The sequence below is a fragment of the Rhinoderma darwinii genome, chromosome 2 (genome assembly GCF_050947455.1).
Source record: "Rhinoderma darwinii isolate aRhiDar2 chromosome 2, aRhiDar2.hap1, whole genome shotgun sequence".
Taxonomy (NCBI): Eukaryota; Metazoa; Chordata; class Amphibia; order Anura; family Rhinodermatidae; genus Rhinoderma; species Rhinoderma darwinii.
In genome coordinates this window covers 83,907,568-83,928,514 of record NC_134688.1, presented here as the reverse complement: position 1 = coordinate 83,928,514, position 20,947 = coordinate 83,907,568, and the positions used below count along the sequence as shown (strand labels likewise).

The 20,947-nt window shown below is 43.7% G+C and overlaps 1 protein-coding gene across 1 annotated transcript; it reads right to left on the bottom strand.

Moving 5' to 3' along the window:
• Positions 1-1,887: 1,887 nt before the first annotated feature.
• Positions 1,888-19,774, bottom strand: PFDN5 (prefoldin subunit 5). Its single transcript, XM_075851840.1, has 6 exons — positions 19,611-19,774; positions 6,309-6,411; positions 5,928-5,959; positions 4,947-5,021; positions 4,571-4,676; positions 1,888-2,223 (listed from the first exon to the last, which is right to left on the bottom strand). Exons 1-6 carry the CDS (start codon positions 19,680-19,682, stop codon positions 2,153-2,155), a joined length of 459 nt encoding a protein of 152 aa, XP_075707955.1. The 5' UTR covers positions 19,683-19,774; the 3' UTR covers positions 1,888-2,152.
• Between the last annotated feature and the right edge of the window lie 1,173 nt (positions 19,775-20,947).

Below are 20,947 nucleotides of genomic sequence, written 5' to 3'. Positions count from 1 at the left end.
ATATCTGATGTGCCAGTACATTAAAGTTTAAAAATAAAGTAAAAACAAAAGTAATATTACATTTTAAAAAATACATACACGCCTTTTTTACAATAAACATTAAAATAAGTCTCAATACATAAAATATACACATTCAGTATTGGCGCGGCCGTAATAACCTGCACAACAATTTTTTTTGCATCACTTATGATGTGTACGCTGTAAAAAATAAATAAATAAAAACTTTTCACTTATTAATGTAAGGCACGAGGTGTGATGGATTTAACCTCCATGTGCCTCACATTAATAGTAATTAACCCCATCATGTACCTTATGCATTAACCCATTATGACTAAAACATGATGGGGTTCATTTCTATTAATGTTAGGCACATGGAGGTTAAATTCAGAATCACACCACGCGCCTCACATCAGAAAATGGAAGAATATTTTTTTATTACTGTTGGCAAAGTATCGTTTCAGTATCGAAATCGCAATACTAAACGAAGTATCGGTATCGAAGTCCAAATTCTGGTATTGTGGCATCCCTAATTTGTACCCCAAAATCGTGCAGGAAAAAAAAATACATACAATTTCTCCCATATAAAACACGGCCTCGTACAGCTACGTCAATAAAATAATTTTTAAAAAAACACAAGTATGGCCGCTGGAAGGGAGAAAGGCGAAAACAAAAGATGCAGCTGGTCAATTAAAGGGGCTTCCCATCTTTAGACATTTATGGCGTATCCACAGCCATAAGACGGATAGTCCTTCTCAATGAATTAGAATATCACCAAAAAGTTATTTCAGTAATTCAATTCAAAGTGACCCTCATATTATATAGATTCATTACACAGAGTGATCTATTTCCAGTTTTTCTTTTAATGTGGATTATGGTAACAGTTAATGAAAACCCCAAATTTAAGGTCTCAGAAAATTTGATTAAATAAGCCCAATTTGAAAAATGATTTTTAATACTGAAATGTTGTCCTACTGAAAAGTATGTCCAGTATATGCCCTCAAAACTTGGTCAGGGCTCGTTTTGCATGAATTTTTGCATCAATGCGGCGTGGCATGGAGGTGATCAGCCTGTGGCACTGCAGAGATGTTATGGAAGCCCATGTTGCTTGGATAGCGGCCTTCAGCTCGTCTGCATTGTTGGGTCTGGTGTTCCTCATCTTCCTCTAGAGAATACCCCATACATTCTCTATGGGGTTTAGGTCAGGCGAGTTTGCGGACCAATCAAGCGCAGTGATACTGTGGTTAATAAACCAGGTATTGGTACTTTTGGCAGTGTGGGCAGGGGCAAAGTCCTGCTGGAAAATGAAATCAGCATCTCCATAAAGCTTGTCAGCAGAGGGAAGCATGAAGTGCTGGGAAATTTCCTGGTAGATGCTGCGCTGACTCTGGACTACATTTCGGTATTAAAAATTATTTTTGAAATTCAGCTTATATAATATTTAAATTTTCTTAGATACTAAATTTTGGGTTTTCATTAACTGTTACCATAATCAACATTAAAAAAAAAAAATGCTGGAAATGATCACTGTGTGTAATGAATCTATATAATACAGGAGTTTCACTTTTTGAATTACTGAAATAAATTAACTTTTTGATGATATTCTAATTCATTGAGAAGGACTTGTATACCTATGAGAAAAATATTCCGCAACGCAAGTAGAGAAATGTTTACACTGCAGAAATACAAAGCAAGCACGCCCCGTGTGACTGCACCCCAACATCTCTCGTTGAATAGTTTGCTGCAGTTCTCCAGTTTAGTAGGTTACTGCATGTTCACTATAGTTCTATCGTTTAAGTCTATTGTTGACACTTTATATAGCAAATAAAACAGAACAAAAAACTAAAAAGGCAAAGCATAGAATGTTTGCTCAAATAAAGACATGAATCATTTCGTTACTTTGGATGCTTTTATCTTTCAAATACAAAATAAAAATTAAACAAAAAAAGAATAAATTAACCCCTTGGCTTGAGGGAGCAGTAGAGCGGTCACACACTGTCTCCGAGGCGACGCTCGGCTGGTGTTAGTTGTAGTAAAGGGGTTTACTGCATTGGTAGATATGGCCAGGGATACTAGTGATCGCCCTTCACAGCAGATGCTGCAACATCTTCCTGCAGTGAAGAGAATCTGTGGGGAGCGCCATCTGTAGACTGGGCTAGGCCTTGGATGTCCCTGCCTGAGCCGTTGTCAACTGCTGGATCTTTATACTCATCATTTCCATCACCGCTGCAAAACAAACATAAGAGCAATAAAAACCGGCATTTCCACCACCTAGCACTGAACATAAGAATTAGCACGTACAGAAGGGTTCCCAACACCCCTGCAATGTAATGTCCTCTCCTGATGGATACCTTTTTTGTCACCCCCAAATTATTATTATTGTGTATGTATCCATAAGTAAAAAAACATGACAAATTAGTCACGATCTGAAACTTTTCTACCAAATAGCTATTAAAAGTGGACCTCCAAGTCAAACTTGTGCCCAATACCTTCAGGATAGAACTTAAGAGGCCAGTGCACAGTTTTTCTGATAAAGAGCTCCAAATCCACGGCTTCCGTTCACCCAAATTAAGTTTTACTTTATTCTACAAGTCGATACGATTACGGCAATACCATATGTATATAGTTTTTTTTTTATGTTTTGCAGTGTTTGTACAATAAAATCAAATTTTTTTTACATTATTTATTTTTTGTGTTGCCATAACTTTATTTTCAGTCAAAAAAAGCGGTGTAAGGGCTTGTTTTTTGCGGGACGGGTGTTCGTTTTTATTGGTACTATATGGGGTACATGCGACATTTTGATCACTTTTTATTCTATCTTGGGAGGGGTGGGGACCAAAAAATTGTTTTTCATTTATTTTTTACGCGGTGTTCACCGTGCAGGAAAAAACTATTTATAGTTTGGGTTACGAACGCAGTGATACCAAATGTGTACTTTTATTTATTTTTTTTGAACGGTTTAATTTTTTAGACTTATAGGAAAAACAACAACTTTTATTTTGACACTTTTATTATGATTTTTTTTACACTTTTTTTTACCTACAGCTCTGATCGCTGCTGGAATACATTACACTACCTAGGTAGTGTAATGTATTCCAACTGTCAGTGTGACGTTGTCTGGCCTCAGGTTGCCATGGCAACCCCCACGATTGCATGGGGGCTTCCGATGTGCTACAAACCCCCTAAATGCGGCATTTAAGGGTTTAATTGCCTTAATCAGCGGCGATGAGCCGCTGATCGGCAACACTGGAGTGTCAGCTGGCCTCCCGGTTCCCGACGCACACTGTCGCCGACAGTGTGCACCGGGAACGGCTCAGTAACTATACGTCCTCGTGGGGGAAAATTACCTCCCGCGACGACGTATAGTTACTGACTTGTGCGGGTAGGGATTAAAGCTAACAAGTTAGCAAAAAAAGAAGAAATGAGGGGCAAATACTTTTTCACAGCGCTGTATAAGTTAGACAAAGACTGCGATGGACGTTTAACAGTGGCATCCACCAGTATAGACTACAATGGTGTGAAGTCAATGTCACATCATTACCTGTTTTACTTTAGAAACCCTGTGCACCTCACATGGCGTTTGTGCGAGGCACATGGGACTCCTAATTGGAGGTACATAAGGTTATTTACCATTATAGTGTGAGTGACATGGGGTTATTATTTTAGTAATCCCATGTGCCTCACAATAATAGTAAGTAACCCCCTGTACCTCGTTTAAACACCATGCGTCTCACATTAGTAACACTATTGTGAGGCACTATGGGCTTAGGCCCCATGCACACGACCATATTTTTCATCCATAATTACGGACCCCTTCATTCCTATTGGCCACGGACACCTTTCCGTATTTTTACGGATTGGTGTCCGTGCTGAAAAAAATGATAGAACCGGTCTTATTCTGGTCCGTAATTACGGCACGGACTCTCACATAAAAGCCTATGGGCGCTTCCGTAAACACGGACGGCTACAGAGGTGCATCCGTAAACCGTCCGTATTTCCGGAAGCGTAGCATCATTTGCAGCCTCCCATTTTTTATTTTTTTTACAGATCCGTATATACGGATTAAATATGGATGCATTTGCGGATGCCGTTCCGTATATACAGATAAGTTATGGATCCGTATTTGCAGACTGTATTTACGGATAGATGAAAATACGGTCTTGTGCACGGGGCCTTACTGTAAGGCCACATGCACACGACCGTAAAAAATATCCGTAATTGCGGACTGTAATACAGTCCGCAATTACGGCCCTGCCCGGTTCTATTGGCCGCGGACACCTTTCCGTACTGCTACGGATAGGTGTCCGTGCCATAGAACCGTGCATGGAATTATGTCTTACTTTTCTTTTTTTACGGGCCTTTCTCCCATACGGGAGCACGGCATGGAAATGCGGCCCGCAATCGCAGACACGGCAGTGTGCAGGAGGCCTGAATGTGAGACAAATATGGTTACAACGTATTTACTGTTGATGTTCAGCTCAGACTTTCACCTGACGGCAGAACCAGGTAAATGAACATTTCCTTTAAGTAGTTGGGTACTCCTGCCCTAGTGCAATATAAAACATGGCATCACCTTGTTTCATGGCATGTTTTTCCTGTAGAGCTGGCTGGATCTTCTCAATTTGCTTCGTAAGGAAATCAATCTTCCTCTTAAAGAAATCTTTGGCATCACCTGCAGTCTAGACCGATTCAAATAAAAGATGAAATATAACAAGATGCGACAAAAACAGAGAAAACAGAATAGATGGAAACTGAAGATAAATAGAATATAAATAAAGGAAGGTCTGGAGGACACATGTTAAATAGTATTGTCCATCTACAATAGGTAGGTTTTGTCCACTGACATGGAACTAAACATCTCAGCATGGCTTTGTGCGGTCTCAAACTGGCTAGTTAGCACCAGGCGGTGATCGCCGTCTACAGAGGGTGAATAATGGGACAACACTTACCTTTTCCACATAATATCCAGTCCCCACATCTAGGACCACATTGGATACATCATTGAGTGTACCAGGCACATACATCTACAGGAAGGCATAGTTAAGAAGTGTATGCCAACCATCCATTACCACCTTTTACAAAATATTATTTAAGTCAATTAACCCACCAAATAGATTTCACTTTATAATATGGGACATGTATTGAAGACGCAATGTTTTTCTGCTCTGTAATGCAGTCACATGACCGCCCCCCCCCGCTGTGTTTGCCCCAGATCAGTTGCGCTTCGTATTTACATCACCTAACTCTTTCCCAGCACCCATAGCGCTGAGATCATGTGACATTTCTTCCACCGTAAACGTGCCCCAGAACAAGATACCCCGTGACGGTCTCCTGAGTGTGATGGGAACTTTGCACGGAGTGGTGATATATCGGAGAAGGGAGGGCGTAGATTAGTAAAGCGTGGCAATGACGCATCATCGGAAATGTTTTTAACAGGAGACCAGCGCTGGAGGAACACTTATAAACAAGGGGGCTGCGAGGCAGCTGGACTGAACATGAACTAGATAAAAATAAACAGAATAGGAATCAGTAGGGACCTGTGGGTTTGTATTGAGGCAAAACTTTTTTTTTTAAAAGTCTGAACCCCTTTAAATCATTTTTAGTTACAGCGCCAGCATTGAAATGTTACCACCACATGAGCATTCAACCTGCCAAGAGGGAGCTTAAATAAGCTCATTTACATACCGTGCAGAAGATCTGATGGAGGCAGGCGCTGGTGGGTGCCAAATAGGTCTATTTATGTAAGGTCTTGGAACTTTTACCGGCACCCAGCACTGTACACATGGCTTAACGCGGGAAGGGGTTAATCATTGCAGTTCACAGTAGTAGCATGTGATAAATTTTGTTTCTCACACAAAGTAAAGAACTCTAAGCAAAAGAAAATAATTGAGAATCTCCCATGTATTATAAACCATCAATTGAAAGGATACGGAACTTGTCAAAGGAACAAGAACTTGTTTCCCTGTTAAAAAATAAAATAAATATGAATACATAGATTTTTAGAAGGCCCAGTTCACACTGAGTTTTTTTGGCATTGATTTAACTGGGAGGCGGACGTGTTTTTTTTTCCCCCCGGGCAGCTTTTAGCCACTTGCAGGGAAAAAAAGCAGCATGTCCCTTCTTGCCGCGGTTCCGCCTCTGACCTTCCAATGAAATCAATGGGAGGCAGAAAAAGTGTCTTTTGCAACGTTTTTGGCCCGCTGGCCTCAATGCCTGCGGTTGAAAAAATACTGGCAAAATACTCCATGTGACCTAGGCCTAAAGGGGCAGACGTAACCAATGAGACGCTATGCAGTGTATCGGCCACTTACCTTCATTACTTTTGTGCAGCACACTCAGACACTCCTTGGCCTCCACATACTTGGTCTGCACCACTTTCAGCTGAGCAATAGATGAGGACAGGAACTCAACTTCCTATAATGTAAAACAATGAGGTGAAGTGCAGGATTATCCACTTACATTACACCGGTAACATTCTTTATCCCCTACAGAGACCCTCCCGTCACTATTTCACCATGACTTTATAGGGTCATAGAGGAAACCATCACAAGTATCTGCCGATGCCTATCAGAGCCGAGACAGCACAGTATAGTACAGTGGGTGGAAGATCTAGACGACTGTGAAATGGGTCTGCCTGTCCGACACTGGTAGAGTCGGGAGAACCCTTTACTAGGAGATCTGATTATTTTTATTGCTGGCTCGGTGTTGTCCACCCGAATGCTTTTACAGTTAATCACTCAAAATGTATATTGACCAATTTTGCTTTTACTTGTAATAACAGAAAACCATTTTGATTATAATTTTTCTATGATGGTACGTTGCCAGAAAAGGAGTGTTACATTGTTGGGCCCTGATCACACTGTGTTTTTTGCAGGGAGAAAACTCTGCCTGTAAAAATCAGCTCCGGTTTTTTTTAAGTGGTTTTGCACCACAGGCGTTTTTTTGCCACGTTATTTTACCTTCTTAACCCCTTCCCGACATTTGATGTATCCATACGCCAGTCGGGTAGGGGAAGTATAGAGCGGGCAGCCGACACTTCAGAGTAACTAGCGGCATCGCGCTCGATCCTGCTAGTTTAACTCGTCAAATGCTGCGATCAATACCGACCGCAGCATTTAAATCGTCAGAAAGAGGGGGGGGGGCGACCTCCTGTAACAGCTCATCGTGCCTCCCGCAACGCAATCGCGGGGGGGCGATGGTTGCTATGGCTGCTTGGGGGCTTAATGAACTCCCCCAGGTCCGCCATCTTTGTACACCTATTAAGCCTTGCCTCCGCCAGGGCTTGATAGGTGCCTGTCAGAATCACAATATATTGCAATTCATTAGTATTGCAGTATATCGTGCAAGCGATCTAACGATCGCTGGTTGAAGTCCCCTAGGGGGACTAATAAAAAAAAATAAAAAAATTAGTTAAAGGTTTTTTTTGTGTAAAGAAAAAAAAAATAAAAAAATTTAAAATTAAAAGTTCAAAAAACCCCCCTTTTCCCATTTTCCCATTTTCCCCCTATAGCATAGTAAAAAAAATAAATAAACATAATTGGTATCGCCGTGTCCGTAAAAAGTCTGAACTATCACAATATATCATTATTTAACCCACACGGTGAATGCCGTAAAAAAAAAAAAATTGTAAACGCCAGAATGTCTATTTTTTGGTCAGCTAATCTCCCACAAAAAAGGAAATAAAAAGTGATCAAACCGTCGCATGTACACCAAAATGGTATTATTAAAAACTACAGCTTATCCCGCAAAAAATAAGTCCTCATACCACTTAATCTACGGGAAAAAAAAATAAATGTATGGCTCTCGGAATTTGGCGACGCAAAATAAATTCTTTTTTACACTTAGGTTTTACATGTAAAAGTAGTAAAATATAGAAAAAACTATATATATTTGGTATCGCCGTAATCGGATTAGCCCACAGAATAAAGTTAACATGTTGTTTTAATTGCAGTGAATTCCATAAAAACAGCACACAAAAAAACATGGAGGAATCGCTGTTTTTTTCATTTTCTACCCCACAAATAATTTTTTCCCCGTTTCCTAGTACATTATACGGCAAAATAAATGGTGTTACGAAAAACTACAACTCGTGCCGCAAAAATCAAGCCCTCATAGGACTATATCGACGGAAAAATAAAGACGGTATGGTTCTGGAATGTGGGGAGGAAAAAACGAAAATGAAAATCTGAAAGTTGTTTACGACGGGAAGGAGTTAGGCTATGTTCACACGGAGTATTTTGGGGGAGGAATATCTGCCTCAAAATTCCGTTTGGAACTTTGAGGCAGATATTCCTCTCCCTGCACGCCGATTTTCGCGGCAATTATCGCGCCGTTTTTCGCCCGCGGCCATTGAGCGCCGCGGGCATAAAAGAGCGAGAAATACGCTTTCTCCTGCCTCCCATTGAAGTCAATCGGAGGTCGGAGGCGGAAGCGCCCGAAGATAGGGCATGTCGCTTCTTTTTCCCGCGAGGCAGTTTTACTGTTCGCGGGAAAAAGACGCCGACGCCTCCCATTGAAATCAATGGGAGGCGTTCTCGGGCCGTTTCTGCCGAGTTTTGCGACGCGGTTTCCGCGTAAAAAAACTTGGCAAAATACCCCGTGTGAACATAGCCTAAACAGACAAAAAGGAAAAAACCTGCAAGCAGTTTTTGCCATAAAAAGCGTCAAAAGACCCAACAGCCGTTCGCAGCGTTTTTGAATCGGAAAACGCCTCAAGATAGGGCATATCTTTTTTTTTTTCTGCTCACGGGAAGAAAAAAAACGCCTCCACCTCCCATTGAAATCAATGGGAGGCAATTTCGGACGTTTTGTGCCACGTTTTTTGCTGCGGTTTTCGCGTCAAAAAACTAAACAGCCTTAAAATGACACCATAAGTCTCACCTACATGATGCTTGCTGATCAGGATATCTCCAGCAGCTGCTCCCATATAGAGAATAAGGGTGGATTCACACGAGCACATTACGTCCGTAATGGACGGAACATATTTCGGCCGCAAGTCCCGGACCGAACACACTGCAGGGAGCCGGGCTCCTAGCATCATACTTATGTACGACGCTAGGAGTCCCTGCCTCGCTGCAGGACAACTGTCCCGTAATGTAATCATGTTTTCAGTACGGGACAGTAGTTCCACGGAGAGGCGAGGACTCCTAGCGTCGTACATCACTATGATGCTAGGAGCCCGGCTCCCTGCACTGAGTTCGGTCCGGGACTTGCGGCCGAAATACGTTCCGTCCATTATGGACCGAACATGCTCGTGTGAATCCAGCCTTACAGGTGGGTCACAACAGCCGCTGCCTGGAGCCTAAGTGTCCAAACAGGCTGCAGTAGTGGTCTGCAAGAAGACATCTTCCGTGGATCTCTTGATCGGTGGATACTACATAGGTTACACTTTAGGAGTGGGCTGGGCACCTCTACTCTGGGCAAAAGCGTGTTTTGGTTTCTTACTTTAGCTTTGGTACTTTCAGAGGTCAAGAGAGAAAAAAAATACTCCAATTTTGGCTAATGTGTGGATATGGCCATCCAATTGAGACCACCCTCTTATTCAAACCAAATTTCCTGTGCGAGGAGCACCTTTCTAGAAAACCACTTTAATGCTTTTGGATGGTCACCTCAAAGAGGTTCTGCAAATAAAATGTAAAGCCTACCGAATGTAAGCATTATTTATTTTTCTCACAAAGATCAGTAGTACATGTGAATATATGAGACTTTGGAATATATCTTATTTGTGGCATCACCTTCCAGAAGCCCGTTGTTTCCCTTTCCCTGCCTGCCCTGTTAGGGCATGTTCACAAGTATCGCATACACTGCAGATTTTACATCCAGATTTGCGGGCAGAATTTCTGCAGCGTATCACAGAAACAGAAAAGAGAATTGGATTTTAAGAAATCTCATCTACACACGGCGCAAAAAAAAAAAGTAAAGGTTTATAAAATGATCCTTTGGTGCAGATTTTAAAATCAGCAGCATGTCAAGTCATGTTTCAGAGTCGCTGCAGATATTCCCTATTGAGATCAATAGGGAATATTGTAAAATTCTACAACAACTGACAAATGTTGCAGAACTTTATGCGATTATGCTGCGCTTTCGCAGCAAATTCCACAAATTTCGAAAAATAATTTCTTCCAAAGTTTAAGAAAAAAAAAAAAAAAAGCCTATACTCACCTCCCATGGTGCTCCGATCCCTGCTTTTCTGGCTGCTCTGTGCACAGTCGGCCTCCTGTAATAGTGTTTCATCACATATGACCGCTGCAGCCAATCACAGGAGGCAGGCTGCACAGAGGCCGCCTGGGCCAGCAGACACGTTGCTATGGAAGCTTCAGGAGAGCCGTTTCCCACAGTGGTCAATCTGGCCGAACATCCATACACCATTTGGTGCGAATATTAGGCCGGATTTCCCTGTGGAAAAGTGTGAACAATCCCTAAATGTCCAGAAATCTTTTTAGTGTCCAAGATATGTCTGCAGTAATACAGTAAATAGAAGACAGGGAGGAGGGGTTGCAGCACTAGGTGATGATGCCAAAGAAAGGACATACGTCACCCCAAGAGGAGCCTTTCCCCTCCGATATGAAAGGAAAACTAATGCATATCCAAAAGCCATGAAAAGGTACTCAAAATAAACAGGTTAAAAACAAAATTCTGGCTGCAATACATCGGAGGCTTCGTTCACAGCGACGTTAGGACTCCATTCATGGGTTCCATCTGCGCTTTCCGTCACCGTTGTGTAAGGGTTTCGTTGTTTGAAGGAATCAATACCGTAGTTGACTGCGCTATTCATTCTGTCAAAACTACGGAATCCTTACACAACGGGGACAAACGGGAACCATTTGTACCAGATCAGTCACCGTTGAAGTCAATGGTGATGCAAACGGAAACCTATGGTTTCCGTTTGTTTGAGTTCGGATTCTGTTCATGGGTTTCCCTGACGGAAAGCTCAGATGGAACCCATGAACGGAGTCCCAATTCAGATGTGAATGAAGCCTTATCTGCATCTACGGCTGCATCTGCCGAGTGATTGTGATTATTTATTTATGTTTTTTAATTTGCATAAATGGATATAGGGTCAGGGTGTTCGGCTGGAATCACACATGTAGTTTTTAATCCCTTCAGGACCAGACCCATTTTTTCATGTGTCACTTTATGTGGTAATAACTCCGGAATGCTTTTACCTATCCAATCTAATTTTAAATGTATCTGCTTGTAAGGGTATGTTCACACGGCAGCGTCCGTAACGGCCGAAATTACGGGGCTGTTTCCAGGAGAAAACAGCCCCGTCATTTCAGCCGTAATCGCATGTGCAGGCGCTTGAACGCCGCGTCCATTACGGACATGACTGGAGCTGGTTTTCCATGGAGTCCATGGAACACGGCTCCATTTATGTCTGAAGAAGTGACATAACACTTCTTTGGCGCGGGCGTCTATTTACGCGCCGTCTTTTGACAGCAACGCGTAAATATACGCCTCGTGTGAACAGACAAACGTCAGCCCATTGCTTTCAATGGGCAGATGTTTGTCAACGCTTTCAAGCCGTAATTTCGGACGTAATTCGGGGGTTAAAACGCCCGAATTTCGTCCGTAAATAGGCCGTGTGAACATACCCTTAGAGAGATCGTAATACCACACAAAATAGTTACTAGTTAAAGAGGCTCTGTCACCAGATTTTCAACCCCTATCTCGTATTGCAGCAGATCGGCGCTGCAATGTAGATAACAGTAACGTTTTTATTTTTAAAACGAGCATTTTTGGCCAAGTTATGACCATTTTTATATTTATACAAATGAGCCTTTCTTAAGTACAACTGGGCGTGTATTGTGTATGTACATCTGGGCGTTTTTACTTGTTTTACTAGCTGGGCGTTGTGACTAGAAGTGTATGATGCTGACGAATCAGCATCATCCACTTCTCTTCGTTAACACCCAGCTTCTGGCAGTGCAGACACACAGCGTGTTCTCGAGAGATCACACTGTGACGTCACTTCCTGCCCCAGGTCCTGCATCGTGTCGGCCGAGCGAGGACACATCGGCACCAGGCGACAGAGGCTACATCGACTTACCTGCAAACGCCGATGCTGCTGCAGAATCAACTGTAGCCTCTGGTGCCGATGTGTCCTCGCTCGTCCGACACGATGCAGGACCTGGGGCAGGAAGTGACGTCACAGCGTGATCTCTCGAGAACACGCTGTGTGTCTGTGCACTGCCAGAAGCTGGGTGGTAACGAAGAGAAGTGGATGATGCTGATTCGTCAGCATCATACACTTCTATTCACAACGCCCAGCTAGTAAAACAAGTAAAAACGCCCCGATGTACACACACAATACACGCCCAGTTGTACTTTAGAAAGCCTCATTTGCATAAATACAAAAATGGTCATAACTTGGCCAAAAATGCTCGTTTTTGAAAAAAAAAACGTTACTATAATCTACATTGCAGCGCCGATCTGCTGCAATAGGAGATAGGGGTTTGAAAATCTGGTGACAGAGCCTCTTTAACATCACCCATATGTCTACTTTATGTTTGAATCGTTTTTTTCACGTCCTTTTTTTTTTCTAGGACGCTACAGGCTTAGAACTTTAGCAGCAATTTCTCACATTTTCAAGAAAATTTCATAAGGTGATTTTTTTCAGGGACGAGTTCAGTTCTGAAGTGGTTTTGAGGACCCTATATATTAGAAACCCATCATAAATCACCTCATTTTTAAAACTGCACCCCTCAAAGTATTCAAAACAGCATTCAGAAAGTCCTTCAATCCTTTAGGCGTTTTACAGGAATTGAAGGAAAGTAGAGCTGAAATGTTCAAATTTCATTTTTTTTTTTTTTTTTTTTTTTACAAAAAATTCATGTGTAATAAAAAAAATTCTGTAAGGGTATGTTCACACGGCAGCCTCCGTTACTGCTGAAATTATGGAGCTGTTTTCAGGAGAAAACTGCTCCGGAATTTCAGCCGTAATGGCATGTGCAGGCGTTTTTTGCAGCGTCCATTACGGACGTAATTGGAGCGGTTTTTCCATGGAGTCAATGGAAAACGGATCCAATTGCGTCTCAAGAAGTGACATGCACTTCTTTGACGCGGGCGTCTTTTTACGCGCCGTCTTTTGACAGCGGCGCGTAAAAAAAATGACCGTCGGCACAGTACATTGTAAAACCCATTCAAATGAATGGGCAGATGTGTGCCGACGCTTTGGAGCCGTATTTTCGGACGTAATTTGAGGCTAAAACGCCCGAATTACGTCCGTAAATAGGGTGTGTGAACCCAGCCTAACACAGAAGGTTTTACCAGAGAAATGCATCTTAATATTTACTGCCCAGATTCTGCAGTTTTTAGAAATATCCCACACGTGGCCCTAATGTGATAATGGACTGAAACACCGGCCTCAGAAGCAAAGGAGCACCTAGAGGATTTTGGGGCCTTTTTTTTTTTTTTTTTTTTTACAATATATTTTAGGCACCATGTCAGGTTTGAAGAGGTCTTGTGGTGCCAAAACAGTGAAAAGCCCAAAAAGTGACTCCATTGGGCACACTGCCAGATCCAGAAGGAGCGTCATTTGGCTTTTGGAGCGCAGATTTTGCTTGGTAGTAGTTTTGTTTAGTGTTTTACTGGGGTTTCAGTTATAACGTGGGGGCATACGTAAACTGGGCGGAGTGCATCAGGGTATTTGTAAGCTGGGCGGAGTACATCAGGGTATATGTAAGCTGGGCGGAGTACATCAGGGTATATGTAAGCTGGGCGGAGTACATCAGGGTATATGTAAGCTGGGCGGAGTACATCAGGGTATATGTAAGCTGGGCGGAGTACATCAGGGTATATGTAAGCTGGGCGGAGTACATCAGGGTATATGTAAGCTGGGCGGAGTACATCAGGGTATATGTAAGCTGGGCGGAGTACATCAGGGTATATGTAAGCTGGGCGGAGTACATCAGGGTATATGTAAGCTGGGCGGAGTACATCAGGGTATATGTAAGCTGGGCGGAGTACATCAGGGTATATGTAAGCAGGGCGGAGTACATCAGGGTATGTGTAAGCTGTGCGGAGTACGTCAGGGTATGTGTAAGCTGTGAGGAGTACGTCAGGGTATGTGTAAGCTGTGCGGAGTACATCAGGGTATATGTAAGCTGTGAGGAGTACATCAGGGGATATGTAAACTGTGCGGAGTACGTCAGGGGATATGTAAACTGTGCGGAGTACGTCAGGGGATATGTAAGCTGTGAGGAGTACGTCAGGGTATATGTAAGCTATGTGGAGTACGTCAGGGTATATGTAAGCTATGCGGAGTACATCAGGGTATATGTAAGCTGGGCGGAGTACATCAGGGTATATGTAAGCTGGGCGGAGTACATCAGGGTATATGTAAGCTGGCGGAGTACGTCAGGGTATATGTAAGCTGGGCGGAGTACATCAGGGTATATGTAAGCTGGGCGGAGTACATCAGGGTATATGTAAGCTGTGAGGAGTACATCAGGGTATATGTAAGCTGGGCGGAGTACATCAGGGTATATGTAAGCTGGCGGAGTACGTCAGGGTATATGTAAGCTGGGCGGAGTACATCAGGGTATATGTAAGCTGGGCGGAGTACATCAGGGTATATGTATATTCTGTGGTTCGATACGATTATGGCAATACCAAATTTATATCGTTTTTATGTTTTACTACTTTTACACAATAAAAACGCTTTTTTCTAAATAAAATAATGTTTTAGTGTCACCATATCCTGACAGACATAACTTTTTTATTTTTTTGTCGACAGAGCTGTGTTAGGGCTTGTTTTCTGCGTGACAAACTGTCGTTTTTATTGGTACCATGTTTGGGTACGTGCAAATTTTTGATCACTTTTTATTCCATTATATTTTGAAATAACGTGACCAAAAAAGGAAATTCTGCCATTGTTTTTTTTACGGTGTTCACCGTGCGGGATAAATAATGTAATATTTTTATAGGTCAGGCCGATACGAACGCGGCGATACCTATTGTGTCTAGTTTTTGTTTTTTCACTTTTTATTTTACACATACTAGGGGACTGGAAGATCTGATCTTCTGATCCCCTGCACAATACACTGCACTACTTCTGTATGTACTTGTGTTGTGCAGTGTATGGTAACTGTCACTTTACAACTGACAGTTGAGCCTATTATGTCGTGCCTCGGGCAGGACCTAATAGGCTCCCGTACCTGGCAACCAGGAATCCGCTGCTAGGCTTCCTGGTTGCCATTACAACCATCAGCACCCCACTATTTCTCGTGAGGGGTCAACGGGGTACAGAGGGAGCCCCCTCCCTCTGTTTCAATCACTTAAATGCCGCTATTGATATTGACAGCGGCAATGGAGGTGTTAAACGGCGGCGATCGGAGAGAACTGTGATCGCCGTCGTTGCAGCGGGATGTCAGCTGTATATTACAGCAGACACCCGCTGAAGATTAAGCGCAAACAGCTCCTGTGCCCGCTTCATCCTCAGGGTATTACTGTTCGCCCATTTGCGGGAACGACCTGCTAAAAAGGACATACAGTAACTCCCACTTGCGGGAAGGGGTTAAAGCAGTTTCTGGGCCAAGCACAAAAGTAGATCCAAAAAGAATGAAAAGCGTCTCCTATCTTTTGTACCCATTCCTATGTTTGGCTCAAAAAACGACCACAAAAATTGCATGTGTGATTCCAGCCTCAAGACATCAATAAGGAGGAAGAAACATTTTGTGAATATGGAATAAAAACACAGGCTTTGACCCAAACCAGTCACCATGGAAACTAGAAAATCTGCCCTGAAAATCAAGTTTTGATTGCTGCCCATCATGCATTTGGCAGCCGGGGTGCTTCCACCCGATGCCGATTGCATGGAATTGAAAGCGATCACTGACCGCAACCAGCTTCATCTCTCCGCACAGGCCGCTCCTGCGGGGAGCAAGCACACAGCAGTCACATAACGGGGGAAATAGTATGGTGGGACACAAATCGTACTACTGAGAGAAGCCATACTATTCTGACTACTGGAAGTGTAAGGTCAGGCTCGCACTTTCCCATTCGCCAGCCAGATCCAGCCCTACAGCGCGTCATTGCTGGCTCCTAAACCTAAAAAAGATTTGTCCAAGCCTGGGATAACGGGTTTTGCACGGTGCATAGACTTTATTTTGTGTATGAAGTCCATGACAAATGCAAGTGTTCCAGGCAGAGCACTTTGTACTGTTGTGTATGGGTGAAGGAGTGGAGATGGGACGTTAAACACTTGGTATTGTTAACTATGTTTTTCCTACAGGGAGGACATATATTGCGTCTCCCCTGCCTTAAAGCCCTTTTACATGGGCCAATTATCAGGCAAATGAGCATTGACGTGAACGCTCGTTTCCGATCATTGCCCTGTGTAAACGGTCCAAACACGGATGGCTTCCGTGTGCAGTCTGTTGCTTTATGGACCAAATCAATGAAAAGGCCAGGACAGGAGGAGGACCTGTCCTATTTGACGGAACGGCCACACGGTTCCATTAAAACAACGGAAGTGTGCATGGCCCCATTGAAATGAATGTGTCAGGGTGCCATCAGTTAAAAAAAACAGATAGCACCCTGATGAAAATAACTTAAGTGGGCACGAGGCCTTAGTTTGCCAGAGCAGGAGCCTCTATTACTACTAGGGTACATGTATATCATAGGGGGGTCCCCTGCGCAGGACCCCCTTCTATGAGCCAGGACTGAGAGCCACTCTTGCTCTGGCGGACCTGGCGCATCCATGCATTACATAAACATTCATTCGTTTGAAGAAGCCGCTGCATTATACAGCTAGACGCGGCGTCCTAAGAGATAACAGCCAGGCTGGTTTCATTTTTTAAAGGGAATGTCTTCGTGGAACAGCCCCTTTAAAGTTTTTTTGCTCAGGCCAATCTAGGAGAGAACTGGGAAGCAGACCCCACTTTATCTATATACCCTAATAGAGCATATAGACAGGGGGTGGTCTTCATTAAAGAGCCTCTGTCACCACATTATATGTGTCGGGAGTGTGAATAGACATCACGTCCTGGCTGGAACCGATGTCTATTCACTCTGAAGACACTTCAGTAACGTTAAAGGGAATGTGTCGCTAGAATTTTTTTTATTTTTATTTAAACAGTTAGTGTATAAATGATTAAACATTGTTTTAATTTTTTCACGAGTCAGGAAATATTATAAATTAGATTCTAATTTATAACATTTCCCTGTGCTGGTCACTAGAGGGAGCAATTCCCAAAATTGCAGCATTGGCATGTGGTAAAGCAACCACATTGCTTTGTGCTGCAAAATTTGAGAAAACTCACTCGCTCTAGTGAGCTCACAGAAGCACTAGCCAGGATAAAGGAGGGGATTGAACGGTCAAACCTCCTACACTGTGTGTCGCCATTTTTTGAGCGAATACACAGTGTAGTAGACTTAAAGGGAATGTGTTGCCAGAAAAACATGTTTTTTTTTAAAAAAATTAAACATTTAGTGTGTGGGTGATTAAACATTGTTCAAATTTTTTTTATTTTTTTGCACGAGTCCAGGAAATATTATAAATTATTTCTAATTTATAATACTACCCATTTTTGGTCACTAGATGGAGCTGTTCCCAAAATTGCAGCATTGCAACATTGGGTTAAAAGCCCTCGCTCTAGTGAGCTCTCAGCATTCCCCCCTCCTTTATCCTGGCTAGTGCCGGGATAAACGAGGGGTTTGAACAATGTAACCTCCTACACTGTGTGTCGCCATTTTTTGAGCTAACCCACAGTGTAGTAGGTTTACATGCAGTAGTAAACACACACAAACACGAACATACATTGAAATCTCTTACCTGCTCCTGCCGCCGCGGCTCCCTCCGGCCCGTCCGCTCCGTTTGCTGCCGCTGGTGCAAGTGCACAAATCCGGAAGCCGCGACCGGAAGTAGTAATATTACTGTCCGGCCGCGACTTCCGGTCCACAGGAAAATGGCGCCGGACGGCGCCAATTTCGAATAGGACTGTGTGGGAGCGGCGCATGCGCAGTTCCCACACAGACGCCGTACACTGCAGTCAATGGGACGGGAGCCGTTCGCAGTCCCTATGGGACTGTGGCTGCCGTATTCCATGTCTGTATGTGTCGTTAATCGACACACACAGAAATGGAACAAAAAATGGCAGCCCCCATAGGGAAGAAAAAGTGTAAAAATAAGAAAAAGTAAAACACAAACACACAAATAAATATAAACGTTTTTAATAAAGCACTAACATCTTGAACATATGAAAATTTTTTTGGGTGATGACACTGTTCCTTTAAATACAGTGGTAATCACACACTAAAACACGACCATACACAGACATAGCTTACCTGCTCCTGCCGCCACCGCTCCCTCCGCTTGCTTCAGAACACATGTCCGGAAGCCGCGACCGAAAGTAGTCATCTTACTGTCCGGCCGCGGCTTCCGGTCCACAAGAAAATGGCGCCGGATGTCGCTTGGCCGAAGACCTTCCATTTGGACTGTGTGGGAGTGGCGCATGCGCCGTTCCCACACAGACAGCGTACACCATAGTGAATGGAACGGGTCCTGTTCGCATTCTCTATGGGGATGTATGTGCCGTATTCCATGTCTGTATGTGTCGTTAATCGACACATACAGAGATGAAAAAAAAAATGGCAGCCCCCATAGGGAAGAAAAAGTTAGCAAATATAAAAAAAAGTAACACAAATAAATATTTTTTTTTAAAATAAAACACTAGAAGCGAATTGATATAAAAAAAATTTTTTCGCGACACCCTTCCTTTAATGTGCGAGTAAGTGACAGCACAGCGTGATCTAGTAAGATCACTATGTGCGGAGTACATGGAGAGAACGTATGATGCTGATTGGTCAGCGTCATACACTTCTCTCCACAACGCCCACTTGGTCAAAAGCTAAAAAGCGCCCAGTTGGGCATTAAGAAAGTCATTAGCATAAATCTAAAATTGTTCATAACTTGCTCAAAATGGATCGTTGTTCTAAATAAAAAAACACTGCTGTTATCTACATTACAGCGCCGATCACATTATGTACAATATAGGGCACTTATAATCTGCTGACAGAGCCGCTTTTAACAACCCCTTTAAAGTGAACGCCCACTTGGCACTGTGGACCCCAGGGATTGCTAGAATAAGCTGACTGCAGGACTGGCTCAGCCTTCTCTGCTTCACTCAGGAGAGCGGCTAGATGGCCATAAACTGTAACGCATGAAGCCAGTGGGAGCTGTAAGGGCCCCACAGCGCCTCCCTAGCGCTCAGTGGGGGGTCACAGTGCAGGGATCCTCAGACGACCACTCCTGACTCTTCTCTATGACATGTGCCTTTAGTCCCCCTCACCCATACTTCCACATCTACACCTGAGATAGCAATCTCGGACTCCCACAGCTGCTGTGAAACTACAACTCCCAGCATGTTAGGGGGAATCACACGCTGGATATCACTGTGCTGAGCTACACATGGACATCAGTGCGGCTGCTGACGAGCTCTTCCTAAACACCGGCGGGAAGCTCCATAGAAGCAGCAGCAGCCTGTGAAGGTGCTAGAAGTCTCAGCATGCAGCGCACAGCCCGGGGCCGATATCAACACCACACGTCCCTACATGAGCTGTGACGAGGAGGCGCTCGGACGCCATTCACCAGTCAGTAACAGCTCTATTACCTGATCCAGCTGACTTTTCAACCCCTCGAGTTGCTGCAGAGACAGGTCCGTAATATTCACAGTCTGCGCCATCTTGCAGGAGGGAGAGCTCCTCCTTGTGGTATTCACGTTACGACAACGACTCTCGCGTGATTTCCCGCCATAGGGGCCGCCCTGGTGTCTTAGGTGCTCTCTATGGTAACACGTTCAATTGGGGCTGTAATGCGCAGGCGCGTGGATTTGATTTTCACAGAGTACAAATACCAGATTTTATTATTATTATTATTTTTTTTTATTTCACATAAACCCCTCATTTTAAAGGCTGTGTTTGCCCTATTTGCCACGATTTTCGCAAAAAATTTTTTTTTATCTAAAGGGAATGTGTTAGCAGATTGGATTTAAAGGCGTTGTCCAGCCACATAATTTAAAAAAAAATACGAGCTTACAATGCAAAAAAATAACAAAATAAGTAAAACCTTATCTGCTCCCGTGCCGATGCTTCCTGGCTCCAGAGGTCACATGTTGAGTCAATGCGCTAATCCATACCTTCCAACTTTCAAGTATCACAAAGAGGGACAACTGTGCGGCACCATGCCTTTAATCCCACCCAATCCCTGTCCATACACATCCAGTTCAGCCCACACATTATCATGCTCCAATAGTGACTCCCACACAGTATAATACCAAATAGACCCATAGCTACCACCATACAGTATACTGCCCCATAGATGCACCCATACAGTATAAAGCCAACACAGATTCTCCCATACAGTATAATGCCCAAACAAATTCCCCCATACAGCATAATGCCCCCATACCTGCCCCATACAGTTAATGCCCACACAGATGCCCCCATAGCTGCCCCATACAGCTTAATGACCCCATACAGTATAATGCCCGCTAACTGCCCGTATACAGTAAAATGCCCCCTTGGCTGCCCCTAGTGCCAGTTGCCCTTGTAGATAGTGACACAGTACCCATGTAGATAGTGCCCCAATATAGTGCCACCCCTCCCTGTAGATAGCACCATTGGGACTCCCTCTAGGAGCGGAATCCCCAGCCAGAGCATAGGCCGGAGATTCCACTCCTAGAGGGAAGCCCTGATGTCTCTGTTCATATATGGACAGTGACTACTCCTTGAGCGGAATTCCCGTTGCCGACTCTGGCTGGGGATTCCGCTCCAGGAGGAGCCCTTGACATCAATGTCCATATATGGGCAGTGACCTCGGGTTTCCTCTAGGAGCGGAATCCCTGGCCAGATCATCGGCAACGAGGATTCCGCTCAAGGAGTAGCCACAGATGTCACTGTCCATATATGGACAGTGACGTTTAGGGGCTTCCCCGAGCACAGCGCTTAA